Source organism: Schistocerca americana, unplaced genomic scaffold, assembly GCF_021461395.2.
Source record: "Schistocerca americana isolate TAMUIC-IGC-003095 unplaced genomic scaffold, iqSchAmer2.1 HiC_scaffold_73, whole genome shotgun sequence".
In the NCBI taxonomy this organism is placed as follows: Eukaryota; Metazoa; Arthropoda; class Insecta; order Orthoptera; family Acrididae; genus Schistocerca; species Schistocerca americana.
The window spans coordinates 408,208-429,954 of record NW_025726489.1 but is presented as its reverse complement, the minus strand read 5'-3'; the positions used below and the strand labels follow the sequence as shown (position 1 = coordinate 429,954).

Genomic DNA, 21,747 nt, shown 5'->3' with positions numbered 1-21,747 from the left:
GCCATCAGTATTATAGCTCTATAGGAAATGCATTTAGGTATTAGTGATGTAGAAGTAATTAGGATAAAACTCAAAGGCCTGGTTATTACATCAGTTCACAAATCACCTAACAAAAAGTGTCTGACACTAGTCTTACACACAGCAACTAGACAGCATGTATATGTTTAAGATTTTAATTCCAAAACACAACCCGGACATACATAAATAGAGACAAAAATAGAGAACCATTGTTCAAATGGATCAACACACAAGAAATTATCTAAGTTTGATGCCAAGGAATTTAAAACGTTTTGGGCAGGCAGATGGAAACTGATACAAAACCTGACCCATCCATCTTTTCCACTGATAAGAACAAATTACCACTGAATCACTCAACAGTAGTACTGAAACATTTTTCAAGGAGTGTACATTGGCTCACAAAAGTCATCATTGGTGCTGAAATATCAGTTACAAAATACATTGATAAACCCACATGGAAATTTGAAAAAGCTAACTCGATACAATACACCCATGAACTGGAGAGCAACCTGCACTGGACACCTCAAAAGGCAGAAAATTACACAATATCTGTGGGAATTATTGTAGATGTAGCTAAATGGAATATCTGAAGGAAAGTAACAAAATAATGTGTACTAGGATGGGAGAAACCTGCCCAAGTCCTCTACAAAGGGTACCAAGGGACTAAATAATTTTTTGATGACATTTTGTATTTAAAAATATTTGTGTGTAGAAATTGTTCATGTTGATGTAAATTTGACAATTTAAGAAATGGTCATGCTTAGGAACAATGTAAGAAATAGGTGTTATGTAAAAGCCAGTGTGCTTTTGTTTGAAACGAAAATGGCTGTGGGGAGTGGAAAAGGTGGCAAGGGCGAATTGGCGTGCTACCTTGAGCAAGTGTGGGAAGTAAGTCACACAGTCTGTAGGTAGCAGTGATTGAGGTAACTCCTTTGTGAAGCAGGAGAAGCTTTGCCTGCAAAATTTCATAAAAATGCCTCGGTTGAAGACTGCAAACAGCTTACAGCATAGCTGCGAGTTGTTGAGCTACTGTATGTAAAATTGAATGAAGCCAAGAAGAGAAATTGAGCCCATACAGCAAGAAACTTGCAGGGTAGTGTAGCCATCATAACTGTTCACCACACCCAAGCCTACAGCCACCAGATAAGATTTTTTTATTTTTACTTTTGTACAGCATGAATCATTAATTTAAACTGTGTTTTAATGATCATTCTTGAACTTTACGGAAACTGGCTCACCCTGTTATTTCATCCTAATCATACATCTGTATAGGGTTCCTTCCTGGTGTTTGATTAATCAGAGTGTCCTGTTTTACAGACTTATGAAGTGCCAAGTTAATATAAAGAGGCACCATTTAAATTGCTTTAGTGTAAATAATAAAAATGTTTTCTTAACTATTGCAAAGTGTTATAGTTTGCTTACATAAAATTCAATTAGAGTGAAGCCAAGTTACTAGAATCTGTTAGATGGCTATACAGAATCAGTTCAGTGGTTCATGGTGTGGGTTCCTGTAGTCATGTCCTAGTTCATGAACCACGGGCAACGTATGAGTGGCCAAGTAAGTGGTCCCGACAGTCGGGATACCAGTTACTTTGGAATAAGGCTGGGCATCTCGGACATATTCTGAGTCGTGGTCACCTTTGTGCTCATACGGCAAAGACTACCAAATCCACCGGTTAGTCCCTCAGCCGTTAGGGGTAAAACCCAATGGGACTCGGGGCAAGTAAGGCTAGCAACCTGCTTCCCTGATACTTTAAATATGATGCTGGCAACAATCAGAGCAAAATGCCTCGGACCTTTGGAGGTGACGGAGTCCCACCTCTAACTGACAAACCAGGGACTCCCAAGATAGATTAAGATATGTGAACACAAAATAAGCAGTCTTGCATATGCGGATGACTTAGTTGTGATGGCAGATTCGATTGAAAGTTTGCAGAGTAATATTTCAGAGCTAGATCAGAAATGTAAGGACTATGGTATGAAGATTAGCATCTCCAAAACGAAAGTAATGTCAGTGGGAAAGAAATATAAACGGATTGAGTGCCAAATAGGAGGAACAAAGTTAGAACAGGTGGACGGTTTCAAGTACTTAGGATGCATATTCTCACAGGATGGCAACATAGTGAAAGAACTGGAAGCGAGGTGTAGCAAGGCTAATGCAGTGAGCGCTCAGCTACGATCTACTCTCTTCTGCAAGAAGGAAGTCAGTACCAAGACTAAGTTATCTGTGCACCATTCAATCTTTCGACCAACTTCGTTGTATGGGGGCGAAAGCTGGGTGGATTCAGGTTACCTTATCAAAAAGGTTGAGGTTACGGATACGAAAGTAGCTAGGATGATTGCAGGTACTAGTAGATGGGAACAATGGCAGGAGGGTGTCCACAATGAGGAAATCAAAGAAAAACTGGGAATGAACTCTATAGATATAGCAGTCAGGGCGAACAGGCTTAGATGGTGGGGTCATGTTACACGCATGGGAGAAGCAAGGTTACCCAAGAGACTCATGGGTTCAGCAGTAGAGGGTAGGAGGAGTCGGGGCAGACCAAGGAGAAGGTACCTGGATTCAGTTAAGAATGATTTTGAAGTAATAGGTTTAACATCAGAAGAGGCACCAATGTTAGCACTGAATAGGGGATCATGGAGGAATTTTATAAGAGGGGCTATGCTCCAGACTGAACGCTGAAAGGCATATTCAGTCTTAAATGATGATGATGATAATGATGAATAATAGCTTTTCAAAGTAAATTCCATTAAGAAAGAGGTTTTCTTTAAGTGAAATGTTCAGTATAAAAAGTGTGTGCTTAAGTGTCAAAGTATTTAAGTTTCTTGATTATGGAAAGTGCTTTTCTAAAGGTTGTCCCCCCCACCCCGGCAAATTTTTTTTAGCTTCCTTGAAGTTATCTACTGGGCTTTTTCTTTTTAAAAACATAATGTATAAAGGTGTAGCCCAACATTGTTTAAGTGGGGTAATTTATTTGAAGAACCCACTAAACAGTAGCAAGAAAGTAGGCAAAATTCACATTTCTGCTTCTCCAATACTTCACTATTTCATTGCCAGGATAAGTTGGTGACCATTAAGTACATATTTTAAACCGCTAAATGAACTTGGAACTGAGTTGTCCTAACTTCAGTATATTATTATTCATACTGTGTTTCTATCTAACCACTGGGTAAGATCTTAGGAAAAGAAGTGAAGAGTCCAATTTACTTATGCATTAGACGCCACACACAGTAAATCCTGTAAGAAGGATAACTCTATTGATTATCTTTTCCTATAAACAGGACTATCCTTCCATAGTGTATTTTATTTGGAAACTAAACTAAATTTTAGTAAGAGGGTTATACGTGGAAACATAGAGACAGGGTTTCTGTTATTTACGTAAAAGCATACTAATATCATAATGGTAGTGTTATAAGGTCCTATTAATGTGTGGCCATGACATTTGTTAAATGTCTCACCACATTCCTATTGAAACTATTTACTCTTCTTGTAAATAACTCCTATGACAGTTTTATACAAATGTCCACCAAGACTTTGTTCGTCAACTTTCATTTATGTAACAGCGATCTTTTAGATGTATTTAAATCAGTACTGTTAAGAAATCAGTACTATAAAGAAATACTGACTATACTGACTAGCTTTATTTTCAAGAATCTCAAGTTTAAGTTATACATACTGTTATCCTCCAATAAGAATCATTGGCCGATTCTTCATCTTTGACAGGTTCATCATGCCTGCAATGCAAAACATTATCTTTTGCATTAACAGATGAAATCCAACTTTTTTAATTTAATAAATGCTTATACAAACAAAGTTTCTTCAAAAAATGTATTTCTGACAACTGGCTGTCACAGATAATTTTCACTGAATGTTGCAACCCAGTTATATTGCTGATGAGAAGCAAATGTTGATCTTTTCCCTCTCTTCCTTCACCATCTCCTGTTTTGTTCACCTTGACATATTTCTACCAAAAAGACTACCCCAATGGATCCACTGCTTATATTTAACACACAGCAAATTCAGTGCAAATATTTCCTTAACACAGGATGTGCATTGACAAGCTTGAATTAATCAGAAAAATATAAATAGATACTAACCATTCCACAACTCTTACAAAATACATGCATTAAGTAATCATCAAAGCTACTTTTTGTACAAGAGGACTAACAGCCAAAATGGTGCTACATGCTACAGGCAGTGCAATACGAATTTATTTTACTCATTGCTACAGCAATAAATGTACTTATAAAAATATTCAGACTTAGACTATAACCAAATACAGACAGAGAAAATATTCTAACTAAAGAGATATAGCAGCCATAGGCAGAAACAAATAAAAAAACTGATACGAATCTTAACTTTGAGAACCAAAAGTTTCTTCATCTGGAAAAAGTAAAGAGAGAAATGAGACTGTTCAAGAATTAAGGATGAAAATTCAGGATCTTGAGTCAAGGCAGATGGATGGTTAAATGAATGAAAAAACTAGACTGGACATGATGAACTTCAGTTGCGAAAGAGCAGCAGATGGTGTGATTTTAAATGCTGAGAAGTAAGACGTCTTCAAGAGGAGCCACCAAAAGGTCACATAAGTGAAGAACAAACTGAAAATACTCGTAAATGGGCTAAAATGGCGGCAAATAGATAAAGAAAACAGAAAGAAAGTGCTGAAGAACAGGCAACCAAACAACAATAACAACAATAATAATAATAGCACATTGTAGCAATATATAATAGCAGTCCCACAACATCTGGAGGAAGATTTCCCACTAACAGAGCAATAAATACATGAAGCCATCAACTCATTCGAAAACATCAAAGCAACAAGTGAAGACTCCACTACAGCAAAATTATTCAAATAGTCAGAGCACATAAATGATCTACAACTGCTTTTTGAGAACATTTGGAAAGCTGAAGAGATTATGGAAAGCATTAATCCACAGCTATGAAAAAAAGGGGACACACAAAATGTCAACAATTGCAGAGGTGCCTCACTTCTGCCAGTGGTGTACAAAATATTATCAAAAATTCTCTGGACAGAGTTGTAGAAACTTTAGACAAATAACTGGGAGAATCTCAAGGAGCTCTAGAAAGGGAAGACCCTGCACAGAACAGATTTTTAATAGAAAAACAATAATTCTCCACAGACTGTTAATCACCAAACCTATAATACTATCATGTATTGGTTTCAAGAAAACATTTGATTTGGTAGGCAGAGAAATTATAGATAAAATCATCAAAGAATTGTGTGTTAAAGCAAACATAATCCTCAAAACTCTAGCAAATAGGATGACTGAAGCTAAATTTATGGGAGAAGTATCTCAACCATTTGAAATAAAAACTGGTGTTAGACAAGGGAACAGTTTATCACCTTTACTGTAACACTGCATTCTAGAAAAAATAGAAAGTATCTGAAATTTGGAGAAAAAAAATCATAAAATTGAACCAATAATTCTAGGATGAAAAACAAACGGAATTAAGGTAAACTGCCTGGCTTCTGCAGATGATTCCGATATACTTTCAAAAAATCTGACAGACATAGTTATTGAAAGAAAGCTTCTGGAAGAAATAGCAAATAGAGCTGGTCCCAAAATTTCCGCAAAAAAACCAACATTGATGACAATTTCAAACAATGCATCAACATTCTTAGAAAAACAAAAATGTAAAATAGCGTTAGTAAGTAAATTTAAATATATTGGACAAACTGTACAACAGAATGGACTAGAAGAATTTACAGTAGATGCAAGAGTCAGCAAACTGGAGAGAGCAAATTGTTTAACAAAGGATATTTACAACAAGAAATGTACGACTAAAAAAACAAAACTAAAACACTATCCCACAGTGGTATGACCAGGATGTTTATATGGATGAGGATGCCTAATGATGAACTATAAGCTCAACAGAACAGAGGTTCCTCAAAGGAGCATTATTAGAAAATAATGGTTGCAATACAAGCTACAGATGGCTGGAAAATGAGAAGTAATAAGGAGATCTACAAAAATTTTGAGGAAATATCAGAAGTAATGGCTAAAAGAAGATTAATCTCTTTTTAGAGACCTCTACTGAATGAGTAGTTCTGGAAAAAGGAATCAACAATAGCATGGATTGCAGAAATAAGAAAGAAACAACATCAAAGAATCATAAATAATAGAAAGAAACCTTTTTACAGATAAAATACTAAATTTAAAGGATCATTACCTCTCCAAGATCAAAATTAATTTCATCCCTCTCAATAAGACCGTGAAAACCGGAAACAATATTCATAAATATGATGTTGCGAAGCTCAAAATCAATCAAAACATATTGGAACAATGCCACCAGTAACTGACAGTTGAATCCCATAAATGGGCAGACATTGCCTCCACGATCCAACAAGCAGCTAATACTACAATCCTGACAGCTAAAAAGAGGAAGCATAGATGGTGGAATGAGGTTTGTAATGAGGTGGTGGCCCAAACAGCAAGTGCATGGAAAAAGTGGAACTCCACTAGGAGACCTGAAGATTCTGATGTATTCTATGAAGTTCGAAAATATGCAGCCGGAACTCTACGAAGGGCTAAGCAATTGTATGAGAAACAGCAGTTAGAACAGATCGATCAGTATTTCCAGATAAACAATGCCAGAGACTTCTATCAGACGTTCAAATCGAATCTGAAAGGATACCAAGCCCCTAGTTTTTGTTTTAAAGACGAAAATGGAAAGCTCAGTGTTGTGTACATAGTTTCGCGTATTCAGCGCGTACACAACTTTCCCACTAGAGCGCGACCCGCTAAGCACAACAGCGCAGGCGCAGCGCTCGTCCGTCTCCGCACTACGAGATGGCGCTGCCATAGAGATGGACCAAATTCTGCTTCCTCCGATCCGCTTATTAATATGTAACGCAGCCAATGAGATTGCTGCTAACGTAGAACCTTTTCTCCTCGCGGATCACACTTGCGCAGTGATACATGAACGCACGAGATATTATAACGAGTGTAAAGACCTCCAATCAGTCAGTCTGCATTTGTCTGCACCAGTCCGCATTAGTCTGTACCAGTCTGTATGAGTTCTACATTTGTCTGTACCAGTCCGTAGTCAAGATTCAGTCTGCCCCTAATAAGATTACCATATTCCTTTACATAGCCATGAAGATAAATGTATAGACACTTTCGTCAAGTATCCGAGATATATGTGAGAATAAGATTAACGTACCAATACCAAAGGAACTTCAGATTGTCAATTGTAAATAGCATCCAGAACCAAGTTAAGTAATTTTTATGCTTGTTATTATTTTAATAAATGTGTGTGAAAATTAATCAAGTTCTGTTTAAAGTTGGTCACCGTCAATCTGCTACTCTAAGCGTGCAAGTGGCATTTCTATCGTCTGACCTAATGGCAGAAGACAAACACGCCACAATAAGACCACGAGACATATTGCTGATACTCGCCTACTTCGTTAGAGCAACAAGTCAAATAATCTGATGGTGTGTGTACTGAAGGTCTTACAGTATGCACACCACACTCTGCCTGACCAACAAAGAAAACTGCAAGATCATGTCTCGTTATTTTGAAAACCTACTTAATTGTGATGAACTGAAAGAAAGATTCCCAGTATGTGCCCCAATCCACAAACTACCCAACTCACCTCAATCTAGTAAAGAGGAGACCAAAGAGATCATCAACAACTTTAAGAATAATAAGGCAGCTGGAGAGGATTCAGTAGTGGCGGAACTACTGAAGCTGGCAAACAATGAAACTCTAGATGTACTAGTCCAACTTTTTGAGGAGATCTGGAGAGCTGGGATGATACCAACTGAATGGCAATATACGACGAGCATCTGTGAAGGACCTGAATGGATGATCACCAACCTGGGAAAAATCAGACGAGTTAAGAATTTCAGGTATCTCGGTGTAGTCATCCACCAGGAGAATGGATTGAAAGAAGAAGCAATTGTCAGGATGAGGAAGTTAGACCAAGCATACCAACTGACAAAGAATACTTATAACAAAAAGTCTATGAGTATATGGGCCAAGTTCCAACATTATAATACAGTTGTAAAACCTGAGGGCTTATAAGCATCCAAAACTTTGACCATGAATGGACAAGGTCAAGCTGAGCGGCTGGAAAAGCGAGAGCGTACAATATTAAGGGAAATCCTAAGGTAATAGATGGGTTGATGAACAATGGTGAATGAGAGCAAGTGAGGACTTGTACAGCAAGACAGAACCTATCACAGCATCCATTACGAAGAAACAATTGTTATTTTATGGTCATCTCAGGGGGATGGACGGTGATCGACTAACAAAAAGAATATGAAGTTTCATCTGACATAAGAAAACAAGGCCAAGATGGTTCAAAGAGTGTGAAAAAGATCTTAGGCAGATTGGTATCTCAGAGAGAGAAATTCCTGAAAGGAACAAATTTAGAAGATTGGTGAACAACTACCAAGGTTTTAAAATGACATCAACATCCAAAAGACAGAGAGGACCATTATCTGAAGAGCATAAAGAGGCCCTTCTTGGTGGGCTCAGAAGATACTGGAAGGAAGTCAAAGCTGGAACAAGAACAAGACCTGAACACTAGAGTGAAGTTGGTTGTTACCATGCAGTCCATAGAGACTCAACTTGATAATAAAAATAAAATAAAAGGCTTTCAATGCAGAAGAAATAGGGGATTGAGAACAAAATGAATAGAATAAAGGGGAAAATCAAAACATGGAAAGGAGATGGCCGAGTACTGGAAAAACAGGAGACAACAAGGGAAGAAGAGGAAGTGAAGTTGTTACATGACAACAGATGGTGATTGAATTTGATTAGATTCAGTTTTTGTTCCATAGACCCAAAAAATGAGATGATTCTTGAGGGTGCGGAACATGTCAGAGCGTATAACATAAAACATTTTAATATAATACATACTACTCTGATCATTTGTCACAAGATTGTCAAAATAGGTGAATACAATACAGATAACTGGAAAAGCTAATATTTACAGAATTAATATGCTGTCAGAATGAAACACTGTTATGCACTATTAATAAATTTATCATACACAAAATACCTAATCTTGACTGTTGCAACCAAGTGCTGTCAAAACTGAAATCTAACACATTTTTTACTTAAGCTGGGCTAACAGTCTCTGTTATGATATTCATTTACAGAGTAGAAGGAGTTGCCTATCAAAAAGTCATTCAAACTCTGTTTAAACTGTGCTTTATCTGAAACCAAGTTTTTAATGGTTGCTGGTAATTTATTGAAAATGTGTGTTCCTGAATGTTGGACCCCCTTTTGGACCAACATAAGTGATTTTAGGTCTTTATGTAGATTGTTCTTATTCCTAGTATTGATAATATGTATTGAGCAATTTGTTGGAAACAAAGATATATAACTTGCAACAAATTTCATTAAGGAGTAAGTATACTGAGAAGCAATGGTTGGAATACAAAGTTCCTTGAAAAGGTTCTACATGATGTTCTTCAAAGACTGGTCCCAGATACTCCATTGCACCATTCGCTGAACCTGATAACCCCAAGTTGTCAGTAACAAAAATGAAGTCTTGTTTAAGAGGTTTACAACACTACATGCACTTGTTACCAAAGTCTCATTTACTTTTAGAGCTATCTGTTCCTCTTCCTTTTTGGCCCCACCTCTCTCTGTCTTCACTATATCCCATACAGTTCTTATTTTGTTGCCCGATACAATTATCTTTTTCTCTTAATAAAGCTGCTTCGATTTCTGGATTACTTGATTCAATATTTTGCAATATTTTCTGTAATGCATTACAATGCTAATATCAGAGCTGTTCCTAGATAGTAGATACAGTCTCCTTTTTGCCCCACATGATATCTTTATTCCTTGTGTAATCCATGGTTTATTTTTCGACTTCTGTGTGATTTGAGTTACCTGTAGGGGAAAACAGTTTTCAAATGTGGAGGTAACTTTATTAATGAATGCTTTGTATTTTCCATTTGAATCAGGTAAACATCTATCCAGTTCATGCTTTTGAGCAATTTCTTGAATTCCTCAATTTCTGGCTTATTTATTACCATCCTGTACTCAGTTTTAATATATTTTTTATCCTGACAAGTTTCAACATTTAACACAAGATGCTGCATGTCGTGATCAGATAGTCCATTTACTATTGGTTTTGTGATATGACTTTTTTTCCCCTAGATTTGTTCATAAAGATATTATCAATAGCAGTCTCAGAGCATTTACATATCCTAGCTGCAAAGTTCATACTAGGAACTAAGTTCACAGTAGGAACTAAATTGAACGATAGTGTTAAAAACACCAGCAACCACTATTTCCTCTCTCTCTCTCTCTCTCTCTCTCTCTCTCTCTCTCTCTCTCTCTTTTTTTTTTTTTTTTTTTACAAGCCATTCCTTTCGCTTTGTGAAATGAAGCACTGCCTAGTTCCAAAACACAAGACTACTATGACAAGGTGAAGTGTTCTCAGATGATAAATATTAATGAAATTTTGTTTTTGTTATGTGTGTACATTCTGTATGATAGTAAATGTAATCAGCACTATAGTTGTTTTCTGAGTAGTTATGCTGTGTGCGTGTTTCATTCAATCAGATGAAATGGAATAAAATCATCAATTTATTTATTTTGGCTCTTTATCACCAAGATCGAGATTCGAGCAGTGATTAAGTACTTTGTAAAGAAAGGTATGAATGCGAAGGACATTCATGCCGATTTCTAGAATACACTGGGGGACTCTGCTTCTTCATCTTCAACTGTTGCCAAGTGGATAAATGAATTTAAATTTGGTCGGGAGAGCTTAGATGATGATCATCCATGAAATGGTCGGCCAAGATGTGTCACTACTCTATAAATCATTGCAAAAGTGTACAAAATGATCAAGGAGGATCACCAATTTAGAGTGCATGAAATTGCTCACACTTGCCAGATGTCATTTGAAAGGTATCCGCAAGATGTGTGCCGCGACTCTTGACGCTGGATCAAAAACGCACGAGAATGGACATATCACAACAATGTTTGGCCTGTTTTAGGAGAAACGAACAAGATCTTTTGCGCTAGTTTGTGACCACGATGAAACTTGGGTTTACTACTATACCCTAGAGACAAAACAACAATCAAAGCAGTGAAAACACGCTGAATCTCCGCCGCCAAATTCCTTCAGCGGGGAAGATCATGGCATCAGTGTTCTGGGATGAGAAGGGGATTCTGTTTGTACACTAACTCCCCACTGGGCAAACAATTACTGGAGAATACTATGCTAACCATCTGGACAAATTGCAACAAAAGATATGCGAAAAAGGCCAGGTTTAACAAGGAAGAAAGTCATCTACCATCAATCCAATGCACGCCCGCACACACGTGCCATCGCCATGGTAAAATTACACAAACTAAGGTATGAATTGTTGCCACACCCGCCTCTTCCCTAAACTGAAGAATTGATAGCCAGAGTTGACAACTATTTTGTAGGCCTGGAGGAAAATCATTGTCAAGATGGCACTGGAACACTGTTGGACCAAGTGAATTAATCTACAAGCAGAGTACATTGAAAAACAAAAAAAGTTTCAGTGATATAAGTACTTTTTTTCTATTCTGTTTCGAGAACTTTTCAAACCACCCTCGAAAGCATCCCTGACACCTAAAATAATTAAAAACAAATAAGTCGCCAGTTGCAGATGGAATCTTAACAGACCCGCGAAATTAAAGACCAATACCTGTACACATCAGTTTGCTGCAGAATTCTTGAACATATTCTGGGTTTGAATCTAATCAGTTTCATAGAGACCAATAAGTTTATGTCCACAAATCAGTACAAAGCAACTCAGCATGCCCTTTTCTCATATGAAGTCTGTTCAAAAAATTCCAGAACTTTGTCCACAAAATTTTCTATGCTTATCTTTTAGTTGCTATGCATTGTCTCCTTCGAAATACTCTCCTCCACAATTGATACACTGCTCCCAATATCATTTCCACTTCCAGGAGCAGTCTTGACATACCTCTTGCTGGGTCGCATAAAGTGCCGTCTGTGAATTTTCTTTTATCTCATCTACCAATGACCTTCATCCTTTTCAACTTTGGAAATAAAAAGAAGTCTGCAGGGCCATACTATTCTCGTAAGGAACATCTCATTCTCATTTGTGACATCCAAAAGCTTGTTCTGGTCTTGACTCATGAGCCGTGGAATGAACTTGGCGGCAACACAATGCCAAGATGCTGTGTCATTTCATAACATGATCCAATTGAAATGTTACATTCTTCTACAATCTCTCGGACTCTGAATCTTCGACTGGCACACACAATTTCGTTGACGTTCCTGACACGAGTGTCATCAGGGGACAACTAAGAGTGTCCTGAACGAGGGTCATTTATGACTTTTGTAAAGCCATTTTTAAAACGTGTGAACAATACGTAACACCGAGTACGGCTTAAGCACTCGTCGCTATAGGCTCCCTGCATCATTTAGTGTGTCTCTGTAAAGGTTTTCTTGAGTTTCACCCAAAATTTAATGCAGATGCATTGCTCCTCTAACTTTGCCATCTCAAAATTCACAAACCCAAATTCCATATTTCTTGATTTCCAAGAAGCATTTGACACAGTGCCTCACTGCAGACTTTTAACAAAGGTACAAGCACATGGAATGGGTTCCTAGACATGTGAGTGGCTCAAAGACTTCTGAAGTAACAGAACCCACTACGTTATCCCGACGGTGAGTGTCCATCAGTGACTAGGGTATCATTAGGATCATTCCAGGGAAGTGTGACAGGAGTGCTATTACTCATATTTTCTATGTGCATAACTGATCTGATGGACAGAGTGGACAGTAATCTGTGGTTATTTGCTGATGATGTTGTGGTGTATGGAAGGTGTCATCGTTGAGTGATTTAGGAGGATACAAGAGGACTTGGACAAAGTTCCCAGTTTGTGTGATAAATGACAGCTAACTCTAAACGTAGAAAAGTATAAGTTACTGCAGATGAGTTGGAAAAACAAATCCATAATGCCAGAATCTACCATTAGTAACGTCATGCATGAAGAAGTCACATTGTTTCAATATCTGGACATAACGTTGAAATGTGATATGAAATGGAACAAACTTGTGAGGGTCATGGTAGGGAAGGCGAATAATCATCTTTTGTTTGTTGGGTGGATTTTACTACAGTGTGGCTCAGCTGTAATGGACATCACATACAGGATGCTAGTGTGATCTCTTCTTGAGTACAGTTCGAGGGTCTGGGATCCGCAAGGGGTCGAATTAAAGCAGACATTGAGGTAATTCGGAGGCAGGATACTAGATATGTTACCAGTAGGTTGAAACAACAACATACAAGTATTATGGAGATGCTTCTGGAACTCAAATGGGAATCCCTGGAGGGATTTTGAGGAACACTATGCTGACTGCAGAACAATTCTGCTTGCACCAACATACATTACACATAAGGACCACGAAGATAAGAGACGAGAAATTAGGACTCATACAGAGGCATTTAGACATTCACTTTTTCCTCACTCGATTGGCAGATGGAACGGGACAGGAACTGACTACATTCGAATCAAAATTGCTTGATAGTTGGCACCTCAAACGCCAATAAGAGTAGTCAGCGTCACACTTGAACTGTCTGCTGTTGCCAAACTCCACCAAAATTGGCCATTCACTTCCAATTCCTGGTTCAGCATTCTTGATGTATTTGTATCCCGAATCACGGGCCCAACACTTTTATTATGTATTTCATGACATGCGATAACTACACAAAAACAACACACACTAACAATGCTAATGAAAGACACACATTTCATTCACAGCACTAACCAAACACTACCGAATAACTCAGCACAAGATGTAATTCAGTATCATACATATAGTTATCATATTCACAGAGATCGTCTTACATTAGATAAGCTTTGCATTACACTGCGCGAAACTGAAATTTTTAAGGTTGCAATTCATAGTTGCAACTGGGTCACTACAGTCACATATATAAATACTTCATGCAGAGCTATGGTATAGTGCAATGGTTGGCAGATTAATCTAATGTGTAGCATGTCCTAGGTTTGAATCTCATCATTGTAGCAAAATTTTTATTTCTAAATCTAACCAAAAGAGTGTGATTATTATTATCATTCAATTATTTGGTTTAAATGTATTCTTTTATTTCTAATACGTTGCTGCATCATTTTTCATCATTGTTTTGACTTTTCTATTTGGTCTTATTTTTCTTCCAGTGATTATTTCTTCATTTGGAATCTGCCTCTGTCATCTATAATCCACGACCAAGTGCCAACATGGACTGTTCACTGGTTTCTAACATGGCAGAATGTGCAGCTAGTGTAAGGATAGTTACAGGTAACAAATGACAGGGAAAAATTTCAATTTGCTTTCAGCCCTGAAACTGAGTTTTTGTTGTCTCGAGTTTGCCCTTAAGGGTTAGCTTTAATCGCCATGAACAAAGCGATCATGATATTAGTACTGCTGCAGACTGTTGACCACAATTTTCTCGGCTGGGTTAGGACACAAGTTTACTGTCAGGGATACAAAATGGGTTGTCTGCCCCAGTTCAGTCACTAGTCACTTTAAATCAATAGTTGACAGAGCATCTAACATTTCTGACATATCTTGCACCAGCCACTAGAAACATTGCTCCGTGTTAAACATTTAACATCATTTGTGAAGTGAGCCGCTTGTTTGTTGTCATCTGTAACCAAACGGTAGCTGGTAGCCAATGTGGCAACATTGTTGCAGCAAGTGATTGATGTCAACTATCAAGTAATTTTATTCAGACTATTGTAGTGGGACAGGGTACCTTCTGCCATGCACATGCCTTAAGACTGATTCGTGTACCTCAGTGGCAAAGGTTTATTAGCTGGTTGGTGTCTAAATGCTCTTGGTGTTTTGGATTTGCCAATTAAAGTAAGACACAGTTTACGATTGCCAGTGGCATTAGCGCAAGCGAGGACAGTAAATCTTTCTTTGATTTTTTATATCCGGAAACCATTTTTTCTTCTTTAGAGGCACGGGTTTCTGTTGCAACATTTTGTAATTCAACCCAGTTTCATCACATTTGTAAAGTTCATTGTCAGTATAACCTCCTTTGTCGATGACTGTGTGCAGTTTCTTCTTAAAATCAGCGATAGCAGCTTCATCCCCAGATAATGATTCGCCACTGATTGCAATTTCATGAATGCCATGCCACTTCTTGAAACGATCCTGCCGACCATCACTTCCGAGGAATTCTTGCTTCTTTCCTTCAATCGGCTCATCAGCTCATTTTGACCAAGTAGAGGACCTGAAACTGGCACACCTTTGGCTCTTATTTATTCGTGCCACAAAAATAATGCCTCTTTTAACTGAGGATGTGCACCTTTTCTCATTGTTTTTCGAGATTTCACTGCGCTGCCCAATGCTTGGATGAAACAAAATTTTTCAATTTCTGATCGATTTGTCTTCCAATCAGTAATCGTACTCCTACTCTGCAGCAACTTTTGTGGGTGGCTTACCAGCATCAATTCTCTGCAAAGTGTGAAGCTCTTGTTCCAACAAGATCACATTCGTTTTATGTTTCGTGCCCGTAGTCATGTTCAGTGTTCTTTTTACAGACACTCGACTGAGTCCTTTTTGGTTTTTGGCCCCTTTTATCTCTGGACATTTTATGGCACATAGTGGGAGCACAAAACCTCAAATCAAAAACACACAAATGCACATCTTGACAAGACTCGGGACACACTACACAAACTTTTGACTTTTGAAACCAGGCTGTGACAGCCATCAATGAAAACATTTGATACATCTATCCAATCGCCTCTGTTCTACCCAAGCCCACGTGGCAACACAACAGGGTGTTGTACGTTCACTATTAAACACTTGGCTTTGTCTGATGTACCAACAACAGGCAGAAAGTGTTTGGGGCCGCACTCATTGTCAGTTTGGACAGGGCTATGTCGCGCTGCATAGAACAATACTGTATGTACTGTACTTCCAAGTAGTTTCAATAGATGGCAGCGGCATGAAACCATGCAATACGAACCAGAAACACACTAAAAGTTCAACCAACACACACACAAATTGACGACACTCGGACTTTTGATACGTGCCAGTGCACTGATTAGCAGTAGACTGCAAAAAAAACACCAGTGAATGCTTGGCTCCAGGTGCAGACAAGTTGAAACTTGCAAGTGTCAGTCTAGCTAGCCAAAAGCGTAGCTGCGCGATGCAGCAGACAGCGCCAATGTGACCCACGAAGATCGGAAAAATTTATTCGGATAAAGCAGATTTTGGTTAAACATGATTCGGATAAATGGGAGTTTACTGTACTTGTTCTCATATGTCAGTCACAGACGTGAACAGGTTACAGTGTGCTCGGTACACTATACAGTGATGCTCCCTTGTAGTGATCAGAAGATGTAGTTGACTGGAACCTTGATGACGAGTATGCCCTTACTTTCCAACATCAGGCCACTGTCAGATCCAAATCAGGCGACCAAATGGACATCCACAATGAGGTTTCTTTCAAAATCTCATCAGGTGCAGATAATGCTGTCTCATACCAATATGCAGCACCTTCATGTCCTCCAGAGTGAGAATTCAACATCTGATGCTATTCGCATCCCTTATATACCACACTATGCTTGCTAAACAGCAATAAAAACAAAGAGCGCTAATGAATAATGCAGGAAAAGACAGACTGTTACTTACCATAAAGAAGACACCTTAAGCTGCAGACACTTACATAAAGCTTTCAGCCACAACCTTCATTAGTAAGTAGCAATCTGTCTTTTCCAACATTGTTGATATTCCTACTGGAGTTTCCATTGTTTCAAGAACACTAATGCTTTTCTGTGAGTGTACCCTTCATGATGTTTGCTGCATTTTAGCCTTTTCTTAAAAAAAAATGTTGCTGGAAAACTTCTGAAGTCCAATAAAGGAGTAACAAGAGCCACAGATGGTTATATGGTGGAGGGCTGAAATGTACTGTTGACCAATGGGCATTAATCAGAATGAATATTAAATAAAAAATTAAATCTATTTTTACATAAAAACCACAGGCTCTATCACTGTTATTTTTCGTTCTATTTTGCTCTTATGTTTGCTATGACTTGTTAGGTAGAAATATTATTTCTATCTATAGAGTTACACTTGCTGTAATGTTTTTGAATATGTTACCTGCATGTTGTTTCTTCTTTCTTCTCACTGCTGCTCCAATCATGGCAAGTAAGTCATCCTCACTGCATTTGCTTCGTATTGCATCTCTGAAACAACAGTTAAAACGTCCGTTAAACAGTACCAGGCAATTACCACACAGTGAAATGTCGGTACACTAAAGAGGGAGAAAAACTTTACAGAAATTTTCAACAGCAATCTTGCAGTCTGCAGCAGGCAACAGCAGGATAACAAACCCACTGGACAAGAATGGCAAAGTCATGATAGAAGTTACGTTTCCTTTTATAAGTAAACAGGTACCTTACACAAATGCTCAAGAGTGTACATATGACCTCGAGCTGGAGAGGTGGAGCAGAAACCGACATTAGTTTTGTTGAAGAGGGTGTAGTGGAACACAGCACAATTTCTTGCAAAATGAAGCCAAATTTATTGATAAACTGTTAATTAATTGCCAAGCTTACTAATGTGACCATTTTACAACAGGTACTTACTGCTTGGAGTATATGTGAATTTTTAGGCTTGCCTGGTAGATCTGTTGCAAAAACACTTTGGCTTTCCCGCCAGATAACATTATGCAAGTCCCTCCCTCAATACTTCAGTGACGCAACTTTTTGGCATCTTCAGGTGGTGGTGATTGCCACCATCACCGCTGCAAGATGCAACTGGCAATTTCTGTATGACAGCTTTGAAATTTATCAGGCCAGAAACAGGAATTACACGTCTAAACATCACGCTTGCTTTTGGGACCTCTCGTGGACAACTATGACCATCATATTCCGAATTCGGAGGATTTCATAGGACACCTGAAAATGCTTAAACTAGAATCTTCAGATCGTTTGGTTAGCTCTAATGTTATATCATTACTTACAAAAGTGCCTCTATAGGCCTCATTAGAGGTTATTAGCAGCAAGTTTGAGAAAGACATTGTGGTGTTGTTTAAACATGTGCTTCCCCCATACTATTCCTTACATGACACCCACTACTTTGATCAAGAGGACAGTGTTTCATGGGAGGTCCCCAACTTCCCTTGGTAAATATCCAACCTTCCTCCATCTGGTAGTATGCTGAAGAGACATTTGTGGTGTGGCCCACATAATACAGACACTACCTATGTTCCTGCACCATTTGTATTTGCTCCATCTGAATATTGAGTTCACTGTGGAAGTGCAAAAAGATGCAGCTTACCATCCCTGGATGTCACGGTTAGAAGAAACAATACCAGAGAAGGAAAGTTGCTACTCACCATATAGCAAAGATGCTGAGTCACGATAGGCACAATAAAAAGATTCACACAATCATAGCTTTCGGCCTTTATGGCCTTTGTCAGCACTAGACACGTGCACGCGCGCACACGCAAACACACACACACACACACACACACACACACACACACACACACACACACACAACTTGCACACATGTCTGCAGTCTCAGAGAGCTGAAACTACACGGTTAGAAGAAAAGCTGACATAACACTGGGGCATAGTCTCTACAGCAAATTAACTTGTGCAAAGTTATATTTGTGGGCCAAAAGTTGTCATCACCCTGCACAATGTGGCAGTGTCTTACACTCCCTGGCACATAGAGCACACACAATCTCTGATACCGACAGTCTGCCTGGTGAACTACAACACCTAAGAACAATGTTCCAGCAGAATGTTTATTCTTGTAAACAGATTTGCAATGTGTTCTGAGCAAAGCAAGTTCAGTGTGAGGATGTAAATGAAGATACTGATGCACACACTGCAAATGGCTTTCTTGCCATATTTCAGTGGCACGTTTTCAAAAATAGAAAGAATCGCTAAGAGAAACAGAATCAAGTGTGTTTTTCGTCTACCGGCAAAACTAAGGAATTGTTTGTGTTCAGTTAAAGACAATCTCGACCTTAGAAAACACAACATCTCATGCCATTATGGGAAATCTTATATAGGGCAGACACCTCACACTGTGCAAGAACACTGTGTTCAACAACGCTGATAAAAATGCCACCCAGTAAATCAGTGGTAGCAGAGCACTGCCTGAATACAGGACACCTCACGTTTCCCGAGAAGACTGAAATTTTATCCTCAGCATTATCACTCTAGGATTGTGTTTTTAAGAATGAGGCATGTACCCATATGGTGGGCAATCTTATCAACAGGAATGTGGAATTTTGACTAAGCACTGCCCAGAATCCAGTACTGGCTTGCCATGAAATTAAAACAGTAGAAACCAGATCCTCCGATGTATGACCTGATGCAGCACCTTGCAGAGAGTTAATTCAGCTTTTAACCACATGAGTGTCCAGAAGTGCAGTCATTGCCCTCAACACATATTTCAATTCTGCTGTGCGAATATCACCAGTCACATCTTGCAGCAGTGATGACAGGGGCCACCACTACCTGAAGATGACAAACAGTTGTGTTGGTGAAATATTGTGAGGCTTGCACAAAGTTATTCAGTGGCAACCTCAGAAGATTTGTATACATTATTTTTCTGTGATGCAGGTAATGTGCAGCAAAATGTGATAACTTTCTGCATTTGCCTTTTTGCACATTTCAGAATACCCCAAAAATTGGTGAGAAATACTGAACATATGACGTAACCAGATGACATACCCCACAGCATGTGCAGCAGTCGGGGTTGGGTGTAAAGGAATGATTGAGCAGTGCAATACTTTCGTTTGAGCAAACGGAGCAAATTTCAAAAACACTTTGTAACTATGATCTGTTGTAAATGTAGGTGTTACAAAATTATTGTCCTGCTGTAATCAAGCAAAAGCTGTCCTGATTTAGTGTTTTTTTGCTTCTGTCCCTTCTCTTTTTGTTTACAGACATTAGTTAGTAAAGAAAACATAGGTCATTTAATGGCAATGTTTATACTCATCTACTTCTTATGCAATGTGGTAGGTTTTTATTGTACTGTACTTTGCAATAAATCAAGGAAACTGCAAGACCGGTAAATAAAATAATAAACCTCAATATAAACACATAATTGTTTAACACAATGAAAAAATACTGCCTGCCAGATGCACGACTCAAATCCTGAACGCCATCACTAAAGTCACACACGTGTGTCCGTAGCCACAATGATATGAATACTTGACTTGGGTTGGGATGATCAAGTGTGACAGACCGAGAGGCTCAACCACTGCAAGCATGGCAAGGTACATCATCTGGTGACATTTGTCATTCGCTTTTAACACATTTCCCAACATTTGCGACCCCATGTGTCATATCCAACATTTGCGATCCCATGTGTCTTGCATTAAATTACTTCTCTGGGTCATCTACAGTGCTTTGGAGGTTTTTAAATGTTAATACGAATCACCCTGTCTCTGTGTGTGTGTGTGTGTGTGTGTGTGTGTGTGTGTGTGTGTGTGTGTTTATATATATGAAACAACCCCCCCATAAACCATGGACCTTGCCGCTGGTGGGGAGGCTTGCGTGCCTCAATGATACAGATAGCCGTACCGTAGGTGCAACCACAACGGAGGGGTATCTGTTGAGAGGCCAGACAAACGTGTGGTTCCTGAAGAGGGGCAGCAGCCTTTTCAGTAGTTGCAGGGGCAACAGTCTGGATGATTGACTGATCTGGCCTTGTAACATTAACCAAAACGGCCTTGCTGTTGTGGTACTGCAAACGGCTGAAAGCAAGGGGAAACTACAGCCGTAATTTTTCCCGAGGGCATGCAGCTTTACTGTATGGTTAAATGATGATGGCGTCCTCTTGGGTAAAATATTCCGGAGGTAAAATAGTCCCCCATTCGGATCTCCGGGCGGGGACTACTCAAGAGGATGTCATTATCAGGAGAAAGAAAACTGGCGTTCTACGGATCGGAGCGTGGAATGTCAGATCCCTTAATCGGGCAGGTAGGTTAGAAAATTTAAAAAGGGAAATGAATAGGTTAAAGTTAGATATAGTGGGAATTAGTGAAGTTCGGTGGCAGGAGGAACAAGACTTCTGGTCAGGTGAATACAGGGTTATAAATACAAAATCAAATAGGGGTAATGCAGGAGTGGGTTTAATAATGATTAAAAAAAATAGGAGTGCGGGTAAGCTACTACAAACAGCATAGTGAACGTATTATAGTGGCCAAGATAGACACGAAGCCCACGCCTACCACAGTAGTACAAGTTTATATGCCAACTAGCTCTGCAGATGACGAAGAAATTGAAGAAATGTATGATGAGATAAAAGAAATTATTCAGATTGTGAAGGGAGACGAAAATTTAATAGTCATGGGTGACTGGAATTCGACAGTAGGAAAAGGGAGAGAAGGAAACGTAGTAGGTGAATATGGATTGGGACTAAGAAATGAAAGAGGAAGCCGTCTGTTAGAATTTTGCACAGAGCATAACTTAATCATAGCTAACACTTGGTTCAAGAATCATAAAAGAAGGTTGTATACATGGAAGAATCCTGGAGATACTAAAAGGTATCAGATAGATTATATAATGGTAAGACAGAGATATAGGAACCAGATTTTAAATTGTAGGACATTTCCAGGGGCAGATGTGGACTCTGACCACGATCTATTGGTTATGAACTGTAGATTAAAACTGAAGAAATTGCAAAAAGGTGGGAATTAAAAGAGATGGGACCTGGATAAACTGACTAAACCAGAGGTTGTACAGAG

General features: G+C 38.8%; 1 protein-coding gene across 1 annotated transcript in view; it reads right to left on the bottom strand.

Annotated features, from left to right (window-relative positions):
* Positions 1-3,697: 3,697 nt before the first annotated feature.
* The window catches only part of LOC124589807 (molybdenum cofactor biosynthesis protein 1-like), an 80,267-nt gene continuing 62,217 nt past the window's right edge, over positions 3,698-21,747 (bottom strand). Inside the window, exons 7-8 of the mRNA XM_047131594.1 lie at positions 17,133-17,218; positions 3,698-3,753 (exon numbers count right to left, since the gene is read on the bottom strand). Coding sequence (XP_046987550.1) covers positions 3,698-3,753; positions 17,133-17,218 — 142 coding nt within the window. The remainder of the gene's footprint in view (positions 3,754-17,132; positions 17,219-21,747) is intronic.